Source organism: Odocoileus virginianus, chromosome 1 (assembly GCF_023699985.2).
Source record: "Odocoileus virginianus isolate 20LAN1187 ecotype Illinois chromosome 1, Ovbor_1.2, whole genome shotgun sequence".
Taxonomy (NCBI): domain Eukaryota; kingdom Metazoa; phylum Chordata; class Mammalia; order Artiodactyla; family Cervidae; genus Odocoileus; species Odocoileus virginianus.
Genome location: NC_069674.1, coordinates 91,802,197 through 91,830,186, shown reverse-complemented (window position 1 = coordinate 91,830,186; position 27,990 = coordinate 91,802,197). Strand labels below are relative to the sequence as shown.

At 37.5% G+C, this 27,990-nt stretch overlaps 1 protein-coding gene and 1 pseudogene across 4 annotated transcripts in view; both read left to right on the top strand.

Moving 5' to 3' along the window:
• The window catches only part of C1H7orf78 (chromosome 1 C7orf78 homolog), a 62,847-nt gene extending 56,890 nt beyond the window's left edge, over window positions 1-5,957 (top strand). For all 4 annotated transcript variants that reach the window (XM_070470936.1, XM_070470933.1, XM_070470928.1 and 1 more), the window contains 4 exons: window positions 3-440; window positions 2,658-2,742; window positions 4,005-4,144; window positions 4,704-5,957. In XM_070470936.1, the coding sequence (XP_070327037.1) occupies window positions 3-440; window positions 2,658-2,742; window positions 4,005-4,144; window positions 4,704-4,799 (759 nt within the window). In that variant the 3' untranslated portion in view covers window positions 4,800-5,957. The remainder of the gene's footprint in view (window positions 1-2; window positions 441-2,657; window positions 2,743-4,004; window positions 4,145-4,703) is intronic.
• Window positions 5,958-16,150: 10,193 nt separating this feature from the next.
• On the top strand, window positions 16,151-18,164 carry LOC110124675 (interleukin-12 receptor subunit beta-1 pseudogene; annotated as a pseudogene).
• Window positions 18,165-27,990: the final 9,826 nt, after the last annotated feature.

Sequence of the window (27,990 nt, the reverse complement as noted above, 5' to 3'; positions counted from 1 at the left end):
AGATTTCAACCTGGGAAAACAACCATGTGTCCCAGACAGGTAGGAGAGGCAGGGATGCTGCAGAGAGGCTGCACTGTCTCATGCAAGATCGCAGCTCCAAATGGAAAATAAATGCACTGCAACCACCACAATCTGAAGTAAAAGTCAATGTATGGGAAATAAAGCCTCCTGATTTTAGTTATAAACTGTATACATCTTTGAGGCTTGCGGAAAAGCCATCAAGTACCATCATGGAAGAAGGAAGAAGAAAAATCCCTGATTTTCCAGGAAAAATGGTTCACCTTCCCAGCCTAAGGAATCCTCCCAAGAAGGCCATATCTCCTAAATTTATAACTACATTCCCACGTCTGGATTCACATAAAGCAAAGTTAATGTTTGTGGAGAGTGGAAAATATCCAAATGGTGTATACCTCAATCCAAAACCACATGACTTTCGACAGGTACAAAAATAGCATTTGATTCTAAATAACTTAAAATTAGATATGGGAAAAATGTATTATTTTTGTTCATTTCTTAACTATAACTATTATGTGAATAAAAAAAGTATATGTGAATATAATGTGTATAAAGTTGAAGCAGTATTTCTCATGCAGCAACACAATTCAAATTCAGCAATAAACGGATGGCAAAGGATGGCTGATGTTTCTGATGGGGTTTTATTTGCTGGAAGGGATGACCAATTTAGGGATGGCTTTAGAAAACCATTCAAGAAAGGGTTCAAGAAGATCTTGGACTGAAGTATGTTTGGAAAACTGTTTCCAGGAGTTTACTGTCTAGTAATGAATCAATCATGGAACAAGTGGATGAGTGAATGAAAATTGACAAAGAGGGGATATTGTATTACTTCAATGAGTCTTTCTAATGGTTTGGAGTCTTTCCAATATTTTGAACAATATATGAGCAAGAATTTCTAATTTAAAATTGTGGTGGGAAATAAATATTTAAGGAGATGTGATTAGGTCAAAATATAATTCCATTAGAACATGAATATATCCTATATTTAGGTCTATAATCTAACACATAAATATGGTTCTTGCTAGGTAAAGAGAGAAGCAATAGGACTGATAATACCAAAAAATCTAAAAAAGAAAAAATAAAAAGGAAAAAGCTTATTCCAGTGGGAAAATATAGGAAAACAGTTAAGAGTATTGAGTATCCTAGTTCTCTTACTTTCTAATAATTTTGTATAAGTTGTTAAGCCTCTCTCCTTATTTGTACATTGGGATAAAAATACTACATGTTTTATATGGTTATTTTAAGTAGTGAAGGAGACAATTACATACAAATTTCTTACAACAAAGTTGGAAATATTGAGGTACTCAATAAAAGTGAACTTTTAGGGGCTATTAGGATAAAAGTTGGGAAATTCAAAAATCTTTGATCTGTAACCTTATTTACTTATCCAGGGCATCTAAATGCTTCTGTTTGTAGTAAGTGAAACATATTACCTTTTGTAAATGAGGGGAGGTCATTTGCAATATCAAGTGCAATTGGTTTGTTTATTTAAATTAATTTTAATTATTTAATTTATTTAAATTTCACTAAAATTAGAATTGCACGACTTGGATAAGTAAAAGTTCAAGGAATGAGGAACTTTTAAAAAAGTTTTATTGGAGTATAGTTGATTTATAGTGTGTTAGTTTCAGATGTATAGCAAAATGAGTCATAAGATACATATATTCATTCTTCTTTAGACTCTCTTCGCATATAGGTCATTGAGTAGAGTTTCCTGTGCTACCAGTAGGTTCTTATTAATTTTCTCTTTGATATATAGCAGTGTGCATATGTCAATCCCAGTCTGGGACTTTTAAATTCTGTGTCAATTGATTTGTTTTTTAAGAGTGAATGGGAAGCAGCAAGATATAAACTATACAACCACCAGATGTCAGTATTGTTACAGCTTTAAACAACTGACAAATTTTTCTAAACTAACTTGGCTTCGCCTTGGATTTGATGAAAGATAAGACATTTTGCATTAAGGAATTTCCTTCGGGACTTGTAGTGTTTGCGGTGGCAGGACTAGAAGCACCAAGATGTGAGCCTTGTCTGCTTCTGCATCACATCTCCAGTTCATGCTTCTCGTGTCGCACTGGTTTAGCTTTCAAGCGGAGACGTTTGTGTTGTTTCATTTGACTGGACTCTGGGAAGTGTATAAATCTTATTTTAGTTCGTACTGGTGCATTTAAACCATATTAAAGAAAACTTTGTTTTATAATTTGCTAAAAACAACCAGTATTTATTCTATTCCAGTCTCAGCAAATCATTTTTAGCTTTATTCAACATTTTTCCTATTGCCTGAAATAAATGCAACTCTAGAAATAAAACATGTAATTCTATTTGCATTTGAGATTATGTTGATAAATTCTGAATAGGTTCTTTTTATTTCATCCTGTTTAAAATATCTTTTCTAAATTATTCACAGAAGGATAAGTGAAGTCCTCACTCCATCATAAAATGAATTGGTTAAACACTGTCTGGAATCTTGGATTATTACATCAACTGTTCATATGCAGGTTTTAAATGCTACAACAAAATCCTCAAAATACATTTTACTGGTGAAATATTTAATTTTTGGAGAAACAGAATTCCAAGTAGAATGTTAGCAATAAGAAACAATATTTATTAGTAATAGCACAATCTTCTCTTTACATACCTAGAATGAACATAATTTACCAAATTTTGTGATGACTTATGAAAAGGATCCTTTTGGATTAAAATTTAAGTCACAACACTTAAGTACAGGTAAGTTGTTATCATAAAGTTATGAACATGGCAAACATAAGCTTTCTGCATTATATCTTAACAGGAATATTTAAAAAGGCAAATAATTCAAAAAGTATTTTTTTACTTATCACCTTTAATGATACAGTAAATTTTTTAAATTCTCAGTTCATTGATGGCAACAATCCATATGCTTTGTTATCCACAACTTTTAATATATTACTAAAAATTACTAAAAATCGAGCTGTATCTCAGTGTGTTCTGTGTGGAGAACCAATGAGTTAAAATAGATTCCAAAAGCAAGATGCATAGCTTTGAATCTTGGCCTCACTGCCTTAAGTTACCTAAACTGTCTATATCTTGGTTTCCTTACATATAAATGGCAATGATAATAGTTGAATTTACATCATAAAATTTTTGTGAGCATTGAATCACTGGGTCTCCTGCAAGGCTGACATATTCTTCACCATTTGAGCCAACGGGGAAGCCTATACATATGTAAAGCACTTAGTAAATAATGTATGTAAAGCATAGGCTGTCTAGCACATGGTAATATACATACCATTAGTATTATTATGGTGCCATTTGTATAGTGTTTATGCAGACTTAATTTGTATAATCCAGTATTTTTATATGGCTAAGGCTAATACATACTATATTTACTGTTATAATTACATATCAATTATAAACCAGTAAGGTGTTAGCAATGGTTGTTTCTGGATAGTGGGATAATGGTTAATTTTATTTTCTTCTTTTCAAAATGAGTAGCAAATAATTTTATAATTGGAAAATTAAGGTAATTTACTTGCAAATAATGTACACATTTTAGCATGGATTAAATTTAAAAGGCCTTGTCTAAGTACATGATTAAATTAGTACACCTCAGATTTCCTCGTGTGTAAGTAACTATGGAAGAAAACAGCAAAAATATTTTATAAGACCAGGTCTTTGGTGTCAGGAAACATCTAACTCAAATATAAGATAGAATGCAAACTATGCCTCTCAAGTCAAAAGCACTAATGAGAAAAAAAATTTTAAAGAGATTCCCAAGGAAATAAAATAAGGTAGGATTTGAATTGATGTTTGGAGAAGGGCAAAATTAATTCTAGCAGAAATAGTAGAAAGGATAAGAAATTTTAAATTTAGATTTGCATCTATAAATTGCCCAGCAATTCACTGCTCCTGGATCCTGATCTCCAAAAATGAGACCATCTTGTGAGAGGCTTCATGAACAAAAAGACTCATGTCACTGTTAAGTTTCTCGTTTGTCTTCTTATCTCTAGTAAGTGGGTGCCCATCTCTGAAAAATGGTCAACAGAACAGTACAGAAAGATTTATCACTTACAAGCCTCGTGAATGCACCTGGGATTCAAAGCTAATTTTACCAAAAGCCCCTTGGCCCGTTAAATCTGCTTCATACACAGTGAGTTTGCCTCTTTTTCCGTAGCTGTTGTGGTTTGTATATAGCATTGTTAACGATTGCTTTAATGCAGGAATTCTTCATTTGTTATAGTGAAAGATATGCCTATCTTTAAAAGTGAAGCATTCAGATTTCTGCTTTTACTTAAAATGCAAATAATGGATTATCTAGAATTTGGGGTTTTTTTTTTTTTTCTCATATCAAAGATAGTTGGCATGGTGGATTGAAGCCTAAATGTTGTGGGAAATCTTGCCCAAATTTACTCCCACTTTTTTTGAAGCAGCCCATTTTGACTGTATTGCACTCAAGTAAGGCCTGACAAGAGGGCTCTCCCAAACACTGAAAAAGATGCTGAAACACATTTTATGCCTCAAATTCTCCCCTGGACAAATTAGGCTTCTTTGAATAGTCTTGCATGTACAAACAGAACAAGATGTGCATTTGGCATTGGAGCAAGTTTTTAAAGTCAAAGATTATTAAATAGCAATTTTTTAAAAGATAAAAAATTTAAAGTTGATATATGCTTGCTTTCACTAACTTCCTTTGTATCATCTTCCTTAAGAGACACAGAAGGCGGCGAGATGCATACAGTGCGTTTATGGATCGTGTGGAAGAAAAGTTTAATAAGACATGCAAGAACAATGGGCAAAAAGTTTGATTTCTTGTTGAACACTTAGATTAACTCCTTAGAATTACTACTCAAATGACTGTTCTCACTGCTATGTACTTTATCCTACAGAAGCTCTACTATCACAGCAATCATAAATGAAGTATTTGTGTTGTGCTTAAATCATTTTAAGAATCCAGTCTCTTGATCAAATAATCCTGATTTTTCCTAGATTTCAGCGTCATTCTGGAAAACTACACATTGATCATGTTACAATTCAAAATTTTGTAAACACTGTTGGTGCCTGCAAACTCGCCTCAGTCTTTATTATTCCAGAGAATTGGTGCTTAACTTTCAAAGGCCAACGTCTGCATCTCCTTGCCCAAGGGCTGTCTCTGGCTGTGAAACTGACCACAGCAGGTCCTTGTGCCCGGTGGCTTTATGTCTCCTAGCAACGGCCCTGAAACAAGAACTGAGATGGTTGTTTTACAGTGTTCCCCAGGCCTCCCCAAGGGGGTTCAACTCCTGTTGTCTCAGTAATGATTTACACTTTGTTGACTTCCTTCCTTTTCCTTTATCACCTGCCCAAGTTCTTACCTTCATCTGAGGAATTACACGATTTCATTAGAATCCTTGAAATGGCTGCTTCTGCCGGTTTCCTCTCTTGCAGGCACCTTCCATCCCTTTGCTCTATAAATGTTGACTCTGGCCCGTCTGAACGGGCTCCTTCCTCAGGGGAACCAGAATGAATATTCCACAGTGCTTCCCCTCCCCGCCCCCAAGGATAACGATGCCTACTTCTTTAAAAAGGCCTTCAGAGTTTTAATGGTTTACTTAATTTGAGTGGAATGGAGTGTGAGAGTAGCAGGTCTTGCCTGTCCACCTTTTAAAAAGCCCTGTAGGAATAAGTCTGTTAGCAGCTTCTCTGTGAAACACAGGAGTACTTATTTCCTTGTATCCTCTGCTTTGGGGCGTTTGCCTCCTTTCAAGACAACAGGAAGCATCGCATGTCCACACCCTGTTAACACTGGTATTCCTTGCCTCAGTGCACTCTACCTCCTGTCACCTGAGAGCCTGGGCCGCCAGCTCTCTAACGCCTCAGGGGGCTTCAGCCGTTTCATGGGAGTCATCCTCCCATCAGCCGGCCTCTGGTCTTCCCTCCCCTCCCGCCAACAGCAGTCTTATTTGAATACCCCTGTCCATCCAGGCACCAGCATCACCCAGAGCACACCTCTATCTAGCATAGCTTTTTTTTTTTTTTTTAATTAAAGTAACCCCTGGTGGTCCACTGGTAAAGAATTTGCCTGGTAATGCAGGAAATGCAGGTTTGATCCCTGGGTCAGGAAGATCCCCTGGAGAAGGAAATGGCAACCCACTCCAGTGGGAAATCCCATGGCCAGAGGAGCAGTCCATGGGGTTGCAGAGTCAGACATGACATAGCAAGTAAACAACAACAAAAACATAGTTGATGTATAATATTGTATGTTTCAGGTGTACAACCTAACGATTCACAATCTTTAAAGGTTATATTAATTTACAGTTATTATAAAATATAGGCTATATTCCCTGTGATATACAATATATCATTGTAGCTTATTTATTTTATACATAGTAATTTGTACCTCTTACTCCCTAACCCCACTGTTGCTCCTCCCCACTTCTCTCTCCCCTTTCGTAAACACTACTTCTCTGTAAGTCTGTTTCTTTTCTGCTATATTTGCTAGTTTGTTTTATTTTTTAGATTCCACATATAAGTGATATCATACACTATTCGTCTTTCTCTGTCTGACTAATGTCACTTAGCATAATATACTCCAAGTCCCTCCATGTTTTTGCAAATGCCTAGTTTCAAATTTTTTTGTCTTTTTTATGGCTGAGTAGTATTTCATTGCATGTGTATAGTGGTGGTTTAGTAGCTAAGTTGTGTAGCTAAGTAGCTAAGTAGCAAGTTGCCAACTCTTGCAACCCCATGGACTGTAGCCCACCAGGCTCCTTTATCCATAGGATTTTCCAGGCGAGAATATTGGAGTGGGTTGCCTTTTCCTTCTCCAGGGGATCTTCTTGACCCAGGGATCAAACCTGGGTCTCCTGCACTGCAGGCAGATTTTTTACCAACTGAGCTACCAGTGAAGCCTACACACACACACACACACACACACACACACACACACACCACATCTTCTTTATTTATTCATTTGTTGATGCGTGCTTAGGTTGCTTCCATATTTTGGCAATTATAAGTAATGCTACTATAAACATTGGGGTGAATGTATATTTTAAATTAATGTTTGGGTTTTTTGAGGATATATATGCAAGAGTGGAACTGCTAGGTCATTTGGTAGTTCTAATTTTAGTTTTTTTAGAAACCTTCATAATGTTTTCACAGTAGCTGCACCATTTTACATTCTCAAGAACTGAGTACAAGGGTTCCTTCCCTTTCTATTCTTGCTAACATTTGTTATTCGTGTTCTTTTTGATGATAGCCATTCTGACAGGTGTGTACATGCTTGTAAGGGATGCACGGCTTCTTTTTCTAATTAAGTAGTAAAAAACAGGGTCTTGTCTGATTTTGTTTTATAGGTGTATGTGCCTGGAATGTAGTACTCTAAAACTTTGCTCATTGAATTAATGGAGGAAACTGGATGAGGGTCATTGTAATACAGGGATATAGATTACCAGGAATTAGAAATAAAGTGGTCTGTTTTGTTACACTCCTCAGCACTCTGCCATCTTCCCGTGGCTGATGGAGGAGATGCTTAACTGTGTGAGATAGGATATATGTACGAGTCCTTGATTTTTGCATCCTTTAGTAGTTTTTTTACAGATCAAACTCAGCAATGTGCAATCACTCTCATTGAAATAACTTCACTCAATTCTTTCCGGAGCATGCAATGTTTAGTTAGGTATTACTATTATTGCAATTTTGTAAATCTGGAAACTGAAGTCCCATTAGAAATTTAATGTTCATAACACTTATAAATGATGTCACTGCAAAACACTCACAATGAGTGGCAGATCACAATAGCATGTGCATTCTTTCTGATAAATAACCCCAAATAAATTTGCTTGACTGACATGGTATAGTTCTTATTCCATATCACAGCTGTAGCCCTATTCAAGAAGTCATTTTTGTTATCATGGAGGTATGAACTTGTTCTAGACGGTTAGCTCTATAATGAGTTAAGAGGACTGAACAGATGACATCTACCATTTGCACTCAAGTTTCTGGTTCTGGGAGTGATACATCAGGTATACTCACCCTTTAGAGAAGCTAATTCAGGAAAATCTTTCTCACATTTCTCCTTTGTTCAATTAGACAGTAGATGAGCCAAAACAACCTAGGGCTTCCTGAAGTCCCTCCTGAATATTCATTTTCTGTGCATTTCCTTATGAAAACGTTAATGGGTTTTGTCATCAACCAGATTAGAGAGAAATTTACACATTCTCAGAGGTCAAAAAAAAAAAAGTGGTTTTAAAGTTTTAGAACAACAAAATTTCAAACTGAAAAATAATCTGACTTGAAAGTTCCTGTTGCAACAGAGATAAGAATATTCATCAGGGTTTTGATTTTGTTTGTGAAAGATCTTTCAACTGTAAGTGGAAATGTTGAGAAAACTTATACTTTCTGGTAATACCCAAAGTGAAAGACATGTTCTAGTCTTGGGTTAAGAAGAGTGAGATAAACAAGAATAATCCTTGTTAGTTTTCACCATCAAGCTTCCCTGAGGCAGGCATTGCAAATTTTATATTTGTATCCATCATAGTAACAAGAATAATTCCTAGCATATAGAGTATATTCTTTTAAAGGGTGAATGTCATACTATTTGAGGGGATATAGCTGGTTAAAGGTAGACTTCCCTGGTGATGCAGACAGAGAATCTGCCAGCAATGCAGGAGACCCAGGTTCAATCCCTGGGTTGGGAAGATCCCCTGGAGAAGGGCATGGCAACCCACTCCAGTATTCTTGCCTGGAGAATACCACGGACAGAAGAGCCTAGTGGGCTACAGTCCATGGGGTTACAGAGAATCTGATACAACTGAGCAACTAACATGTCAGCTGGTTAAGGGTAGAAATTTTTGACCTAAAAAAATTGAAGACAATGTAGCAACCAGGGTGGAAGTAATCCACACACAAAAAAGACAGTTTTCCAGGGGGGATATTATTCCAAGACAAAAAAATAGGAAAGTTTAATTTGTGGCATAGCAATGTTTTTCTAAGGCTTAAATTGTTCCCAGAAGTAGATTTTATTTCAGGAATCACAAGATGCCAGATGGTCTGTGATAGTATTTAATTCTCAAATAAAAATTCAAGAGTTTTATGTATGAACTTCATATTTACAAGGTGACATAGATTAAAACAGTCAAAGTTTACTTTAAGTTTACTGCATATTATGTCAAAACCTGAATCTTTATTTTTCAATTTTTTTCAATACATGTTTTTTAAAGTTTACTTGAGAAACTCAGATAAATTAAAAGACAGATGATCTTCAGCTAACAGAGACAAAATTTGTCCTTGAAGATCATCAGCTTTGGAGAATTTATAGTTCCAGAGGGGGAAATAGTCTTTTTTTTAATGTTTGAAATCAGTTTCTAAAATTCTGTTTAAAAATCTTGCAGGAAAGAAAATGAAATCACTTATAACTTCTTCTTTTTTTCTGATCAAGATTTGATAATTATCATCTTAAAAGACAAAATGAGGATAGAATCTCATGTCTCTGACATTGTTATCAAATGAACTACCCTATCTTCTTTCTAATTTTCAATTCCAAAACTAATTGAAATACAGTCAAATAAGAATTTAATAGCTGTTTATATAAGCCACATTAAGTGGAAAGATGAGGCAATGAGTTATTGCATTCTGCAAAGGATGTTATGCATAATTCAAGTTTCTTGAAGTTTTAAAAGGTGATCCATGAAAAGAAAATGTATTCCTTAGAAAAATAAATGTAGCAAATACTGGATTAAATGTATTAGGTGAATTTACTTAGGGCACCTGAGTAATAAGGCTGGAATATTTCAGAGCTTTGTTCTTGGCCCTCATCTCTTTCCTGTTTATATATACTCTTTTAGTGATTCCACTCATTCTTACTGCTTTAAATGTCATCTACATACCTTTCCTAATGTGTATTCCTAGCCCTGGCATCTCTCCTGAACTCTTAGACTCTTGCGTATGATAACATACTTGACATCTCCCCCATGATGTCTAATAACCTTTCAGATTTTCCACATCCAAAACTTAGTCCTAAGATTCTGCCCCAATCCTCTCAGTCTTACCCATTTCATTAAAAAGAGTGACTCTGTCCTTCCATTTGCTCAGGCAAAAAATTTTAAAAATGGGTTTATTCTTGTCTCTATTCTTTATTCTACACCCTTTATCAGCAAATCTTGTCCTTTTTTTACTTCACATTATACCATGAAGGCATCCACTCTACCACTTCTAGCAAATACATGGGTGCGAATCCTCAGCATCTCTTGCTTGAACTTTGCAGTGGCCTCCTATCTGGAAGTCCATTCTGGAAGCCCACTCTTACCTTAGTCTAGTCTCAACACAACGGCAGAGTTGTCTTTTATAAAATGCAGTTTCTATCACGTCATTTCTCTACTTGAAACCCTCCAGCATCTTTACATCTTGAGCCAAAGTTCTCTCAATATCCTACAGGGTCCGTTGCTCTCTGGCCCTGATAACTTCTCTGATCTCATCTGCTGTGCTGTGCTGTGCTTAGCCATTCAGCTGTGTTTGACTCTTGGCAACCCTATGGCCTGTAGGCCCCTTCACCCCCAGGCTCCTTTGTTCCGGGGGATTCTACAGGCAAGAACACTGGAGTGGGTTGCCATGCCTTCCTCCAGGGGATCTTCCCAACCCAATGACTGAACCTAGGTCTCTTGCATTGCATGCAGGTGGATTCTTTAGCACTGAGACACCAGGGAAGCCCAAGAATACTGGAGTGGGTAGCCTATCCCTTCTCCAGGGGATCTTCCTGACTCAGGAACCGGGGACTCCTGCATTGCAGGCAGATTCTTTAACAGCTAGTCTACCAGGGAAGCCCCTCATCTGCTACTCTGTTTATTTATACTTCTTCAGCCACTGGGCTCCTCCTACTAACAGAGAAGCTTCATAAATGCAGAGAGTCTGTCAGTGTGCTCCGTGTTATGCTGCAATGCCAATTAGAGAAGCTAGAACATAGTCAAGGCTATGGTTTCCCCAGTGGTCATGTATGGATGTGAGAGTTGGACTGTGAAGAAAGCTGAGCACCGAAAAATTGATGCTTTTGAACTGTGGTGTTGGAGAAGACTCTTGAGAGTCCCTTGGACTGCAAGGAGATCCAACCAGTCCATCCTAAAGGAGATCAGTCCTGGGTGTTCATTGGAAGAACGGATGTTGAAGCCGAAACTTTGGCCACCTCATGCGAAGAGTTGACTCATTGGAAAAGACCCTAATGCTGGGAGGGATTGGGGGCAGGAGGAGAAGGGGACAACAGAGGATGAAATGGCTGGATGGCATCACTGACTCGATGGGCATGAGTTTGAGTAAACTCCGGGGAGTTGGTGATGGACAGGGAGGCCTGGCGTCCTGCGATTCATGGGGTCGCAAAAAGTCAGACACGACTGGGCAACTGAACTGAACTGAGAACATAGAAGGTGCTTATTAAACACTTGCTGAATGAATGACTTAAGTAGAATAATCTGAGAGATGCATAAGGCACAGATGACCTAGTTATTGATTCCCACTCTTAGGAGCCAGTGAAGGTAGTTATCCATGAGCCATTGAAGTTACTTACCGCTTCTCTTCTAGCTTACAGTAGGTGAAGTGTAACTTTGATTTCTAGATGAATACTTTTGTGTAGAAGTACACACACTATCAGGAATGTTAATAAAAATTTAAGATTCTTGTATATTGCACTTGAAATGGAAATATCAACTGACGAGGCAAGAAATGAAGCCTTTAGGCAAAATGCTTGTGTTTACATGATTGGTAAGTCTTTTTTCTATCAGCACCAGACAGGTATTGGCTTAATATTAAGACTTGCTGAGAATATTAATGATTAACTGCTCAAGGTTGCTTAATGAAAGTAGTTTAATTAACATAACCCTCTACGATATCTGTGTTCATATCCTTGCAGAAAACAGTGGATAAAGGCTATGCTATAAATGGGCTAAGTTTCTCTGAGAATTTTTGTGAACTGTGGAGTGACTTTCAGAAGAATATTAAATTACATATGTCATAGTTGAATTTTAAGAAAAATATCATGCAATCAAAAAAATAAAAGTGAAACTAGTTCAAAGATTTTACAACATTGAAAAAATTTTCCCCATCACAAGATAATTTTCAGAAAGTTTTAAAAAATGCTTTCTTTCATGTACAGTCTTAGTTGGAAATGAACTCTTCTAAAGCATATCTATTAAATCCTCCAGAGTCAACGCCTGGCAAAGATTTACTGTCATTAATGAGGCAACCAAGGAGGTGGTAGAGATGGTTAAAAGGTCATTTTATGATTCTGAGTATTGATATACATGATTTTAAAAATGATGTCATAAGATTCGTGGGTCATTTACACAACTCCTTGCTGTCCTTCACGACAATAAAGTTATAACCTATGAGGTTATCTTTTCTACCAGAGGGAAATCATTTATATCCCTACTGGAGATATACCAGTTAGCATGAAACTTCACAGGTTACAGGCTTTAATTAATTGTAAATGGGGAGTCATACAAGGTTATAGTCTCTAGATCAGCACCATCCTATAAGAATAAAATGTTAACCACATATGTAATTCAAAATCTTCCAATAGGCATATTTAGAAAAAGAAAGGATTTTAATAATAACTTGTGTTTAGCTTCAGTTCAGTTCAGTTCAATCGCTCAGTCGTGTCCAACTCTTTGCGATCCCATGAATCACAGCACACCAGGCCTCCCTGTCCATCACAAACTCCCGGAGTTTACTCAAACCCATGTCCATCAAGTCGGTGATGCCATCCAAACATCTCATCCTCTGTCGTCCCCTTCTCCTCCTGCCCCCAATCCCTCCTAGCATCAGGGCTTTTTCCAATGAGTCAACTCTTCGCATGAGGTGGCCAAAGTACTGGAGTTTCAGCTTCAGTTGGTTTAGTATATCAAAAATACTATCAATTTAACATGTAATTTAACAAATTATTAAAAGAGTTTACATTCTTTTTTCACACTAAGTCTTGAAAATCTAGTATCCACTTTATAGTTACAGCCATCTCATTCTGACCAGCTACATTTCAAGTGCTCAGTAACCACACATGGAGAATAGCTAGCATATTGGACAGTATAGTATTGGATGGTCTTGTTAAATAGCACCCTAGGATAATATTGAAAGGTCACGCTGTACTTTGGCTTTATTTGGATCATTTTAGTTAATATTTCCAACTGGGGATTTAAGTCTTTTATTAGATCTCAGGACATTCAAGGATAACAAAGAGTATCTTTCTATAGCATTACTTAATTTAGGGCAATGCATTAGTTTTTTAAAAAGTTATTTTAAAGACACTTCTTGTCAATCATAAACATTATGTTGCTTAAACTTTAGGCTAAAGATTCTTTCTTAAAATTATAATTGAACTATTCTAATAAAACGTATCATAGCACAGATAGTGACCAGAAGGTATTGAGGATTACTGTGAGCCAGTTACTCTAAATCTCTCTATATTTATTATCTAATTAAATTGTCACAAAAATTCCTTAAGATATTATTAGCATTTTTGGGGAGGCTAAGATAGTTTACATTAACTTGCTAAAGGCTACATAGCTTATAAGGAGGGACCAGAAATAAGACCCAGGCTTCTTAACAGCAAAGCCTGAGCCATTAAACAATATGCAATATACAGAGATGACTTCAAAATTAACTCTTGCAAACCATATTGACTAAATAACTATACATTTCTTATAAAAATTAAAATTAAGGACTATCTTGGTCCTACTTTATAGATTTGGCTTGGAAGCTTCTCTTTTTTGATAGATAACAGAGGAGATTAATTCTGATTCTCACTATCATAAAATTTAGTTTTGAAGACCTTTTAGATTAAAATGGAAATGGAAAAAAAATAAAAAATAAATGAAATGGAAATGGAAACTGAAATGGCCCAAGGGAAAAGCTCTTTTTTTATTTTTTAAAATAATTTTTATTAGAGTGTAGCTGATTTACAATATTGTATTACTTTCATATGTACAGCAAAGTGAATCAGTTATAAATACACATATATTCGTTCTTTTTTAGATGCTTTTCCCATATAGATCATTACAGAGTATTAAGTAGGGTTCCCTGTGTTATAAAGTAAGTCCTTATTAGTTTTCAATTTTATAGTAGTGTGTATAGCTCAAACTTCCAATTTACCCTCTCCCCCAAAAAGCCTCTTTTCATAATGATTTTTTAAAAGATGTCTTCCTGAAAAAGGGCAGCCAAGGAAAATTAATGTGGTATCAAAACAATAGCTTGGCATTTTCCCCATTTTTCTATTTTTTGGTTCAGTTTGTAGAAATAAGGGATTAGGCTTCCTCGATGGCTCAGCAGGTGAAGAATCTGCCTGCAACGCCAGAGACACAGGAGATGCTTGTTCGATGCCTGGGCCTAGATTATCCCCTGGAGAAGGAAATGGAAACCCACTCCAGTATTCTTGCCTGAAAAATTGCATGGACAGAGGAACCTGGAAGGCTACAGTCCAAAGGGTTGTAAAGAGTTGGACATGACTGAACAACTAAGCACCTGTTCCCTGAATATGTGGTAGTAATTACCTGTTAACTTTTCCTTGTCTAGAGATTTCTAAGAGAGAAAACTTAGTAATATATTTAGTGGCTATTTGTCTATTCAAGTTATTTTTTTGTTTTTTACTAATTTTGTCACTACATTTGTATATTGTCCATTTAGTGTGGTTTTCAATGTACTGTTAAATTATTATCATAACTTGATAAGTTTCAGTGTCTTCAGTTATTTCACCTCATTCCGTGTGGTGTTTGTATTCATGCTCTTTTACTGATTAATTTTTTTCAAATGTATGTCTGACCTACTGAGCCTTAAAACAGTAGCTTTCAGTTTTATAAATCATATTTCTGTCTTCCATTTCATTTAATGACTATTTTAATTATTTATTTTATTTTTTGCTGTTCTCTGTTTATTGTTCATCATTTTCTATCTTTATTTGAAGGCTTCAGTTCAGTTCAATCGCTCAGTCGTGTCCGACTCTTTGTGACCCCATGAATCACAGCACGCCAGGCCTCCCTGTCCATCACCAACTCCCGGCGTTTACTCAAACTCATGTCCATCGAGTCGGTGATGCCATCCAACCATCTCATCCTCTGGCGTCCCCTTCTCCTCCTGCCCCCAATCTCTCCCAGCAACAGGGTCTTTTCCAATAAGTCAATTCTTCACATGAGGTGACCAAAGTACTGGAGTTTCAGCTTCAGCATCAGTCCTTCCAAAGAACACCCAGGACTGATCTCTTTTAGGATGGACTGGTTGCATCTCCTTGCAGTCCAAGGGACTCTCAAGAGTCTTCTCCAACACCACAGTTCAAAAGCATCAATTTTTCGGCGCTCAGCTTTCTTCACAGTCCAACTCTCACATCCATACATGACCGCTGGAAAAACCATAGCCTTGACTAGACAGACCTTTGTTTGCAAAGTAATGTCTATGCTTTTTAATATGCTGTCTAGGTTGGTCATAACTTTCCTCCCAAGGAGTAAGTGTCTTTTAATTTCATGGCTGCAGTCACCATCTGCAGTGATTGTGGAGCCCAAAAAAATGAAGTCTGACACTGTTTCCACTGTTTCCCCATCTATTTCCCATGAAGTGATGGTAATTTGAAGGCTTAGATAATATTCTTTTTTACACTCTAAACAATATCTTCAAAACTATACATTGTCCTCTATTCACTGCTGTATAAGCTTTGAATTGTTTCCTAGGATGATAAGTGCATGTTCTACAATACTTCATTATGCTCTTTCAGCTCCACCTGCAGCTTGCTCAAACTCACGTCCATTGACTCAGTGATGCCATCCAACCATCCTGTCCTCTATTGTCCCCTTCTCCTCCTGCTTCATCTTTCCCAGCAGCAGGGTCTTTTCCAATGAGTTGGCTTTTCCCATTAGGTGGCTAAAGTATTGGAGCTTCAGCTTCAGCATCAGTCCTCCCAATGAATATTCAGGGTTGGTTTCCTTTAGAATTGACTGGTTTATTTTGTTCAAAATGTCACCATAAATGAGTTTAAAAATATATGAAAATATTTACAGTGATTATGCAGACTAGAAAATTTTAAATATTTTCTAAATTTATTTTAGAAGTATTTTCTAAATTTTTCTAAATTTTCTTCTAAATTTTTCTAAATTTTCTTCAGTTTATGCATTACTTTAGCAAGTAGAAAAGAAACAATAAATGCTAATAAGTAATGTTAATAAAAATTAAAACCAAGCTAAAATCATCCTTCTCGAAAACAAATTTGTACCACAGATTGTCCTTTACAATTTTTGTCAAGCCTCCCCCACCACAGCCACCCACGGCCGCAGGGCGAGGCGGGTGGTGGGCGGCCAGGCATCTGCTGGAGCATCGCTTACCAGCCTGGCAGGGTAGAAGTGATACCATAGGGAGCTCTGATGAACCAGGGCTTCTGAATATCACGGCCCGAGCCGACGGGACCACCATACGTTGGCCAGCCCGGGCCCAGGGGATGAGGTACTGCATTGAGTGGCAGCTCCAAGGCCAGGAGGAGAACCTTGCCACCTGCATTGTGACGGCACCCCAGGACCCGGACGCTGCTGGAATGGCAACTCACAGCTGGAGCCAAGAATCTGGGGCATTGGAACAGAAGGCGTGTTACCGCGTCACCATCTTTGCCTCTGCACACCCAGAGAAGCCAACCTCATGGTCTACAGTCTTGTCCACCTACCATTTTGGAGGCAATGCCTCAGAGGCCGGAAGCCCACAGCACGTGTCGGTGAAGAAACTCAGCCAGGATTCGGTGTCTGTGGACTGGACACCATCTCTGCTGAGCACCTGCCCTGGCGTCCTGAAGGAGTACGTTGTGTACTGCCAGGAGGAGAGCAACCAAGTATCTGAGCTGCACGTGAAGCCCACAGAGACCCAGGTCACCCTCCAAGGCCTGCGGGCTGGCACGGCTTACCAGGTGCGGGTCCGCGCAGACATGGCCAAGTGGCGGGGCGCCTGGAGCCAGCCCCTGCGTTTCACCATCAAAGTCCAGGTTTCTGAGTTGTCCGACTTGTCCATCTTCCTCGCATCTTTGGGGAGTTTTGTGAGCATCCTTCTCCTGGGAATCTTTGGGTACCGCGGCTTGAACAGGGCTGTACGGCACCTGTGCCCACCCCTGCCCACACCTGGTGCCAGCACTGCTATCAAGTTCTCTGGCAGCCAGGGGAAGCAGGTTTGGCAGTGGACCAGCCCAGCAGACTTCCCAGAGGAGGTGTCTCCACAAGAGGCCCTGATGGTGAATATATCCTGGGAAAAAGGCGAGGGAGCTGACATGGGCACACTTGGGAGAAGTGTGGAGCTGCCTCTGAGTGCCTCTAAGCCAGCCCTGGACACTTTGCTCTTGAAGGACAGGAAACAGATGCAAGGATGTCCTGAGACTGGGGCTTTGGGGCCTGGCTGGCAGGACAGTCTGGAGGAGAGCTTTGCCCAGGTGGTTAGATTTCCACTGCTGCTCCTGGGGGACCTACGGCAGACCCCCAGGTTCGGTTCCCAGGGAGAAACAGGAACATCTGCCTCCTCTTACAGAGAAGATTGATGATTGCCACCATGACGGCTGGTTATTAAGTGTTTACTGCATACTCAGCCTGTTCTTTCCAGGCACTCACATGATGCCCTGAATCCCCGTGGCCACCCTGAGTGAGATGGCTGTCCTATTGACCTATTTCAGTGAGCCTCAGTTAGGTTCAGAGAGGGCTAGTGGCTGGCCTGGGGCCACACAGCACACGCAAGACTCTAATCTAGGCCGAGTGACTCAGACTCCATCTTCACTCCCCAGGCTTTGGAGCCACTGCCCTCCATAGACGCTGACTCTGCCCAGCAGCAGCTGCCACAATCCTATGGTGGGAACCTTAAAAACCGCCTTGAAACGGAAGTTGCTGCCCAGGGCCAGGGCCAGGGCCTGGCATCTATGGATTAGGGTGCTGTAGTTGGCCTCTTGAGGGGGTGTGCAGGATAGACTGAAGCGGGGCCCAAAGAGGCTCAGGCTGATCCCAGATCCTGGGCTGGGCGTCCTGTCTGAATGCGGAATCCGGGTGCAGAATTCTCTGCTGCACTGCAGGGTCTCCAGGCTTAGACGATCCAGATGTGGGGAGAAGAAGGCTAAACACTCTGAGGGAGGTGATGGCCCCTCCTTTGCCGCAGATGCCTCGCCAGTAAAGTGGGGGTGAAAACATAAAATAAAAAAATGATAAAATGGGGAGGTCACCGCTACTGTCACTATATCTCATTACAAAACTGCTGAGCAGTTCCAGAGGTACTTGGAAAGGTTGGGGGTGCTGGACATACACGAAGAACCAGAGAAACCTCAGAGTGCTTTGGATTGCTTTTAAAGCATCACTCGGGAGCTGCTACCCCAGAAAATCCAGAAATAGAGCTGCTTTGCCTAGAACTGGAAAAAAAATGAAAGAGAAATATGAAGTTATTGTAGGAGAAAATGAAAAACTGAAAACAAAGGAGAAAATTGAGTAAACTTAGGGTGGAGAGGAAGAAACTACCTTGCTATAAGCCACAACATCTTTAGGAAGATATAGATTATTGAATAAGAGAGAGTGCAATGCAGTCATGAATGGGAATTAAGTTTTAGTTTTCCAGTCATTTTAAAGGTTTAGATAAAAAGAGCTTTCACTAGGTTTGATTGTATTAAATATTAAAAATCATTGAGTGGTTTTGAAAAAGATAGGATTAAAAAAAAAAAACAAAAAGGTAGGATTTTAAAATTACTGAATCAGTAACTAAGTTTAATAGTTAACTGCTTTTGTTACTATCCAGTTTTCTTATCCCATTTAGAATAAAATTTACCTAAACTCCAAAAAAAAAATTTAAAAAATAAATAAATAAATAAAATTTTTGTCAAGTATTTTCATATTCTAAGAATCAAATTTTATGTTTTCCACCTGATTCTGGCCTAGAGCAGTGAATATTTTCATACCTGGTAGATATTTATAGGTGGAATATTAAACTTTATTATTTTCAGAAAAGTTGAGCCAAACCAAAAGTTGGCTCTTTCGGGAAGAGTTTTGAAAAAAAATTATGTTAAAAGAAAAAGAGTTCAAAAATAAGTCCTACTATCTGAAGTAATGCTATAAAGGACTGTGATTTCTGAGAAGGAAATAAATATGTAGAGGGGGAAGCGAACCATGAAAATACTGCCAGCCAAACTGCTTAATACAGACCCATGTAGCAGGAAGTGTCCTGGAAAGAGAGGATCTGGTCAAATGAAACATTTTCATATCAGCCATCAAGCCTTAACATTCAAATCAAATTACCCTTAGAGCTGAAGTAAATGAGTTATTTTCTTCATACTGGGCTTTAATCTTCTGACTAGCAAAATAGGACTAAGGACTAAATAATCTTTAAAGTCCTATTCATCTTTCAGTTTCTATCTGTGATTTCATATTTATTTAATTATGAGGAAATTCACTACCCAACATATGTAAACCTACTTACCACCAAAATAATGCAAAATCATTTTATATGTAGATAATATAACTAAAGAGCAAAATCAAAGCTGTAAGATTATTTGAACACAATATGACCAAATATTTTAAGCTCAGTGTGGAAAGGCCCACTTAAAGAGAAGAAATGTCTACACACAATCACCAGTAGTCTTGGAAAAAGTATTTGTAACACATACACAAGGAGTTAATATTCCTAAAATACACAGTGATTAAATAAATAGATTAAAGAATTAAAGATTAAAAAAGCTTAAAGAAACCATGCAATATGTAAATATATAAATCATATGAACCTAAAAGTCATCAATACCTATAGACAGCCAATAAATATAAGGAAATATACTCAACTTTCCTCTTAGCCAGGAAATGCAAATGAAGACCAAATACAATACAATATCATACCCAGTAGATTTATAATAATAGCATTAAGTACTGGCTAGGGTCTGTGGAAATGGACAGTGAACAGTTTTTAGAAGCATTAATATAAAGTGGGCATAATATTCTTGGTGAACACTTTAGAATATCAATCAATTTTTTAAAAAATAAAAATATAATTTGAGGGACTTCCCTGGTGGTCCAGTGGTTAAGACTCAGCTTTAATGCAGGGGATGCAGGTTTGAACTCTGGTCTGGGAATTAAGAGACTACATGCTGCTGTAGCATACACATACACACACACATATATACACATAGATACGCATGTATAATTTGAGCAATCACTTTCACTTCTAGGAATCTATTCTTCAGAAAGAGTGCTATTTATAGACAAAGTTATGTATAGAACACTGCAGCTTTAAGTATTATTTATAAACCAAGAAACATGGAAGTGGAAACTAAAGGTACACCAATGTAAAATAATGCATCAATATAATGTGTTACAAGATGGCAATTTTTAAATGAAATACACACGTACTCACCTGAAAAACTAATACATGATAGGTAAAAATTGCAAGATAAAACTAAAAGTTATACTCTTTTGGGATGTATTGCATATTTATATGTATGTGTATGCATGTGTGTACATGAATACTTACATATTTATATCTATACATGCTTTAGTCTGGGTGTTTATAATGATGGTGATGATGAGGATGACTGATGGCAGCTGATATTTACTAGGTCCTTAGCTTTTGCTAGGCACTATCCTAAGCACTTTACATAGATTCATTTAACTAATCCTCAGAACTATCCAGTGAGCTAGAGTAGTATTCTCCCTTTTTAGAGACAGCAAACAATTTGCCCAAATCACACAGTTAGGTGACAGAGCTGGAATTGATTTCAACAGTTGTTCTCCAGAACCCACATCTCTTAAACCTTTCATTAAACTTCTCTGAATAGGTTCGGCCTGAAACAAGACAGTAGACCACCGACATGGCCTGATACATGGTCCTGTAGGCTCCCAAGGACCCTAGCCTCTCTTCTCTGAGTCATCCATGAGCAGTTTGAGAGCTCTGGGGCATTTTTTAAAGGCCCTGGGTCCTTTTCTTCTCCAGCAATATGTAGCTGAAATCTGTCTTTGATACCTCTACTGAATAAGATTGAAGGTTATTGGTTTTAAAATATTAAGGTCCTATTAGGTGAGAAATAGCTTTTGAAGAAAATACTGTCACTGTATGATGAGGAGCTTTATGTCAGCACCACAAGAATATTGATTTAATTCTGAGGTTGGTGAGAATATTGATAATTGAGTTGAAAACGGTGAGAGAAAATGTTCTATATTTGCATACAGTTGTACAACAATGGTGAGCTAGAGATGGACCTACTCCTGTGCTCATGATCAATAGTCAAACAATTGCATTAAAAATAGGTAAAGGCCCAGGACTAACCTGCTGCTTACATTTCTCTTTGTGAAAGTTTTGAGGAATGAAGTGAATATCAAAAACAAAACAAAATAAAATGATGCCATCATCAGGATCATGTGGAGATGATCCAGCATTACTTTAGAAAAACACAGCAGTGATTTCCAAAGCTGATTCAAACCAGATGCAGTTTAAAACTCACGGAAAGTAGTTTTCCAGTGAGAAAAAAAAAATTGTCTCTTTCAGGGAATTTCAGGACAACTTTTAGAATCACTCAATTGTGCTGCATTTTTATATCATTCTGTACAGCAAATATGTTTATAAAAAGTCTTCAAAACAATATTTTGTCAGTTATACATAGGCATTGCTATTTACAGTTTATTTATTTCTATTTTCCTTCCAGTTTTATTGAGATATAATTGACATACAGCACTGTAAGTTTAAGGTATACAGCATAGTGATTTGACTTACATACATCATAAAATGATTACACAATAAGTTTAGTGAACATTCATGATCTCATATAGATACAAAATAAATTAAAAAAAATTTCTTCTTGATGAGAACTCTTGGAATTTACTCTCTTATGTAACATACAACAGGGTTAATTATATTTATCATGTTATACATTACATCCCTGGTAGTTATTTATCTTACAAATGGAATTTTGTTCCTTTTGACTAACTTCATCCAGTTCCCCTCCTCCTACCCCCTCACCACCTCTGGTAACCACATCTGAAAGAGAAAGAAGCCAACTAGTTATGCTGTCATATCGGAAAGACTGCTTGGCAGAAACCTCCAGAGGTTTCATCAGCGTCTCAACAGTCTCCTTCAGATTTTAGTACTCATAACTTAAAATATTTAATTATCACAAACTTCCAAATGTCACTAATTTTCAACGGGTATTTTAGTGTAGAAAATTCTCCCTAAAGCAAATGACTCATCAATTTAAACCATATCCATAATAACCAATTTTAGGTTAGTAAAATCTTTTAAGGAAATTGTTCCCTGTACTGTCTTTTGGAAATTGTAAACAAACAGAAAATTAAACAAACAAACGAAACCCCTTTCTTTTTCTTTGCAAAGCTACTTATGATAAATATTTATTATTTGACAGTTAAGTTTTGAAATTGCTCAATGAGAGGGAAAGCAATTTTTACAGCCAGGAGCTGCCCCACATAAACTCAGAGAGGAAGAAATCTTGCCAATGCTTACTTCAAATATGGAAAAGCAGCCCATACCTGCCAGTTGTTTTGGAAATGGGAGACATGTGTCAGGCCATGCTTCATCCTGAATGCGGCGGCTGGCCTTTTGGACTGACATTATAAACTCTTCCAAATGTATCTAGCCATGCAGTGCTAAGAGCTTTATTCATTTCATAAATATTTCAGAATGCAATTATAGCAGAATGATTTTTTAAACTTTACAAAGCCCAAGCTTAAAATATTTAGAGGAAAAGTTTTTATAATAGAAGAATCTAAATCTCATACAAAAATTGACTTAAGAGAATAGCAGACCTCTATATTCCTGTCGCTCAACAACAACATTGTAACCACTTGATCAATTTCATTTCCTCTAACCTTCCCTTGCTTTCCTCCTGGCGTACCTCAACGTAAATCCCAGACACTGTGCTGTTTTATTCATAAATATTTTACTATATCTCTAAATGTGAATGAGATGCTTTTATCTTTTTAACCTCTTATTACTAAGGAATATATACGTTGTAATATTGCCCTGACTTAAATGATTAAATATTGCACTACTTAACAATGGCCATGAATGCAAGAGGATAGTGATTAAGACCACTGGAAAGAATGTAGCTGAAAGTAAAGGAATTTTTCCCATTTTTCTGCCTTCTCTTTAAGCAAATATGTTTTCTGGGTCATTATAAGCTTAGAGACTAAAAAAAAGAAGGCCAACATAAATGCAATATAAAGCATATAATTCTTAATTTTTTGAATGTTTTTGTAATCACAGGTTATAAGGGTGAATGATTTCAGGTTATAGCAACAAGTATTTTTCTGTACATTCTTAAACCAGACTGTAATAAAATAGTAAATAAGTAACCTAGGTTTTACAATTCATGTGAAACACTTCCTGTGTTAAACATTTTTCTTTCTGTCACACAAACTAAAAGAACATACAGTAAAAATGCAACAAGAACCACTATATTCATCTTCAATAATTCTCTCTGTGCTATTCTTTAGGCCTCTGAATTTCTTTAAAACACTACATAATTTTTATTAGAGTAGATCTAAATTTTATATATTGATATACCAACATTTAAAAAAACTCAGTCATATAGATGGATGAATGGATGCATGGATGAATGGCTAGATAGGTATGTAGATAGATGAGTACATTTTAAAAAATTTGTTGCTATTTTTATTTTTGTTTGCTTTGGGATTTTGGATCTCAAGTGCACAGAATTGAATTGATTATACTCCTTGGTTCCTGGCAAATTTTTATTGTCAACCAGTGCATCGTCTCTCTTTTATGTTTTATTTCATGATTTTTCTCATTCATTTCCGCATCATCAACCCCCTCCAAACCCCACCAGGTTCCTACTCATATGCAGTTAATGTACACTCTTCCAATCCACATTCCATGGGGTTTGCGGTCATTTGTAATGTGAGCATTCATGAAATTTATTTTTGTTAATGTAGATATGCTCTTTTTGGCACAACTGGCATCACATTCTGTTTCTTATTGTTCTATTCAACTTCATAGTTATGAAATCTGCTTACACTGCTATCTTTTCCATGCTGATCATTGCCTCAAGCATAAGGATTCCTCTCATGCATATTAATACACTGCATGTTCAGTTCAGTTCAGTTCAGTCACTCAGTCATGACCAACTCTTTGCGACCCCGTGAATCGCAGCATACCAGGCCTCCCTGTCCATTACCAACTCCTGGAGTTTATGCAAACTCATGTCCATTGAGTTGGTGGTGCCATCCAGCCATCTCATCCTCTGTTGTCCCCTTCTCCTCCTGCCCCCAATCCCTCCCAGCATCAGGGTCTTTTCCAATGAGTCAACTCTTCTCATGAGGTGGCCAAAGTACAAAGCAAAGAAATAGACAAAAACAATAGAATGGGAAAGACTAGAGATCTCTTCAAGAAAATTAGAGATACCAAGGGAACATTTCATGCAAAGATGGGTTCGATAAAGGACAGAAATGGTATGGACCTAACAGAAGCAGAAGATATTAAGAAGAGGTGGCAAGAATACACAGAAGAACTACACAAAAAATATCTTCAAGACTCAGATAATCACGATGGTGTGATCACTCACCTAGGGCCAGACATCCTGGAATGTGAAGTCAAGTGGGCCTTAGAAAACATCACTATGAACAAAGCTAGTGGATGTGATGGAATTCCAGTTGAGCTATTTCACATCCTGAAAGATGATACTGTGAAAGTGCTACACTCAATATGTCAGCAAATTTGGAAAACTCATCAGTGGCCACAGGACTGGAAAATGTCAGTTTTCATTCCAATCCCAAAGAAAGGCAATGCCAAAGAATGCTCAAACTATCACACAATTGCACTCATCTCACACTGCATGTTACTTATACCTAAAAGCAATTTACCTATTTTTCAACTCCTAGATTGCCTTCAACTTTTTCCAGCACAATATACTTTGACAGGCATCACCGTACATGTCTCCTTCAACATCTGTGAAGAACATCACTCGAGTCCACACCCAGGAGTGAACTTGGGGGCACAACAAATATGCCTACAATTTTCACTCAGTACTGCCAGACTGCACTCGAGATGATTACATTGTGTTAGAACTGCCCCTCTCAATATTATATGAGATTATTTCCTCACATCCTTGCCAGCCTTAGATGTTACCTTTCTAATTTTTAACAACCTGATGGTGTAATAGTAGTGGAGTCCTACCGGCTTTAGAGGTTATGTGTGTGACCTCAGGGCTTCCTTTGTGGCTCAGCAGTAAAGAATCTGCCTACAATACAGGAGCCATGGGAGGTGTGGGAGGGCACGGCCACCCACTCCAGTATTCTTGCCTGTAGAATCCTATGGACAGAGGAGCCTGGTGGGCTACAGTCCATGCGGTCACAAAGAATTGGTTAAGACTGAAGTGACTGAGCATGCAAGCACGTGTGGCCTCAAATTCTCCTTCCACCCCTAAATACTTGTGTAACTGTCTGTTCCTGGTTTCCTAATTTGGAAAAGGAGACCATAATGATGCCTAGATCATGGAGTTGCTCTAAGGTCAGAACAGAACAGTTTTACTTTAAAAGCACTTACAGTAGTGGCATTCAAATATTGGATGTTTATGTAGTTCCTTCAATTAATAATGAGTGCCCAAATAAGCATTCTTTGTATATGCTCCATATCTTTACATTACCTTTCCATAAAGCTCCTTGACTTAATTTTGCTGCATTTATTTTATTTGCATGTATTCTTGATATCCTTAGTTATTTACAGAAATTAAAAGGTTTTCACTCAATCTACCCGCATCTTCAACTTTATCTTTGTTGTCCTATTTTAAGGCCATATCTTTAGTTCCATGTAGTCAAAGCTATCAGTTTTTCCCTTTATATTTTGTGCTACTTTTGGCATTAAGAAATCTTTTTCTACTCAGAAATCATAGTCAAATCCAATTTTATATATATTTAATTCTTTTGACTTTGTATTTTGTATCACATTATTCTAATCATTTCATAATCTTATTGAACTTTCTTTTTAGACCCATCAATTTGTTAGTAGGATTTTTAAACTTTTAATTTTCAAATTAGCATCTACAGATAATGAGTTTTGATTCTTTCTAGCAGTTCTTAATCTCTAGTTTGTTTTCTGGTCTTGTATTGTCCATGACTTCCTATACCCACTTGAGCATTACTGAGATACTAGGGCTCCTACGGCCTTTTCTTATTAGTTTTTTCCAGTCTCAAATGAAATCCTTCTAAAATGTTCCCACTTGATATGTTATTGCTATAATTTATTAATATGTCATTAGGTTAAGAAAGTTCCCCTTCCCCAGAGCTACCTAGTTTTCTAAAAATGTTGACATAAAGAGATTTTTTTTTTAATATATTGAGATTATCTTCTTTCTTTTAAACAGAACTCATTTTTTACTTGGTTGGATAAAAATTTAGATCTGATATGGTGTTAATGTTCATAAGTGAAAATGAACTGTAATTTTATTTTCTCTAACCACCCTTATTGAGGTTTATATGCTGTAATTGCTTCATGGAAATAATTTTAGCAGTTTTTCTTTTTTCCTCCTTTCTAGATATATTAGTATACAATAGAGGATATACATGGTAAAACTCACATATAAAACTTTTTGGACCTGGTACTTTATAGAAGAAAAGTTTTTGCTTTTTAAGGGGCCTTGTTTACTTAACATGTATTGGTCAATTAAGAATTTCTATTTCTTCTTTTGTTAAGTTTAATATTTTACATTTTTCTAGGAATATAATTTTACTTTGAATTTCAAGTTTATTGACATTTATTTAGAATAGTTTTTAAAAAATATTTGTTATTCTGTACTTAGATTACTTTTACGAATTATGTCTTATTTCCTAGAACTAAGAACTGCATACTCCTCCAAGTTCCTGTCAACTCTCACTATCTTTGATTCTAAGATTTAAAAACCATAGTCTTGCTGAGGTACATCCAAATACATGTCAAATCAATTTACTGTTCTTCATGAATTATGCTATCCCCCTGATTAGGACCTGGATATGTTAGTATTAGGGCTCACCTGGTAAAGAGTCTGCCTGTAATGCAGGAGACCCTGGTTCGATTCCTGGGTCGGGAAGATCCCCTGGAGAAGGGATAGGCTACCCACTCCAGTATTCATGGGCTTCCCTGGTGGCTCAGCTGGTAAATAATCTGCCTGCAGTGCCATCGACCTGGGTTTGATCCCTGGGTTGGGAAGATCTCCTAGAGGAGGGCATGGCAACCCACTCCGATATTCTTGCCTGGAGAATCCCAATGGAACGGAGGAGCCTGGAGGGCTACAGTCCACGGGGCCGCAAGGAGGCGGACACAACTGAGCGACTAAGCACAGCTCAGCACGTGCTGGTATTGACTCTGGTAGAGGTCGGGATGATCACTGTGGTTTAGATGGTGAGTTCAGCACTTCGATAGCCTAGGTTCAGATGCCAGTTCAATACCGATTACAAAAGTGACTGTGGACAAATTTCTTATCCCACCTCTATCTCAGTTTCTGTCTCGTGAAAAGAGAGATGATGGTGGTCCAAGACTCCACCCTTTTACTGCAGGGCACATGGGTTTAATCCCTGATTAGGAAAGTTCCACATGCTGCTCTGTGAGGCCAAAAAAAAAGGGGGAGGTGGGGTGGGAGCTGATAATAGTAACACCCCTCTGATATGATTGTTGCACGACTGGGTTGGCAATGCTTGTAAAAACACTTAAACAGTACACGGCACACACACAAAATACTGTGTTCGTTTACAATTTTAAAAAGTCAAATCTGAAGATACTAATTTGTGAAAGTGAAAGTTAGTTGCACAGTCGTGTCTGACTCTTTTCTATTCTATGGACTACAGCCTGTCCCGCTCTTCTGTCCATGGAATTCTCCAGGCAAGAGTACTGCGGAGGGTTGCCATTTCCTTCTTCAATCCTAATTTGTATCTTGTTTTATTTTTCTTTTATTTACATTTTAAGAAACACTTCCCAATCATTCTATATTATTCTAAACCTTTTAGTAACTTTTAAATGTTATCAAATCCTCTCATATCATCTATTGATATATCATTTTTATTCTTTTAA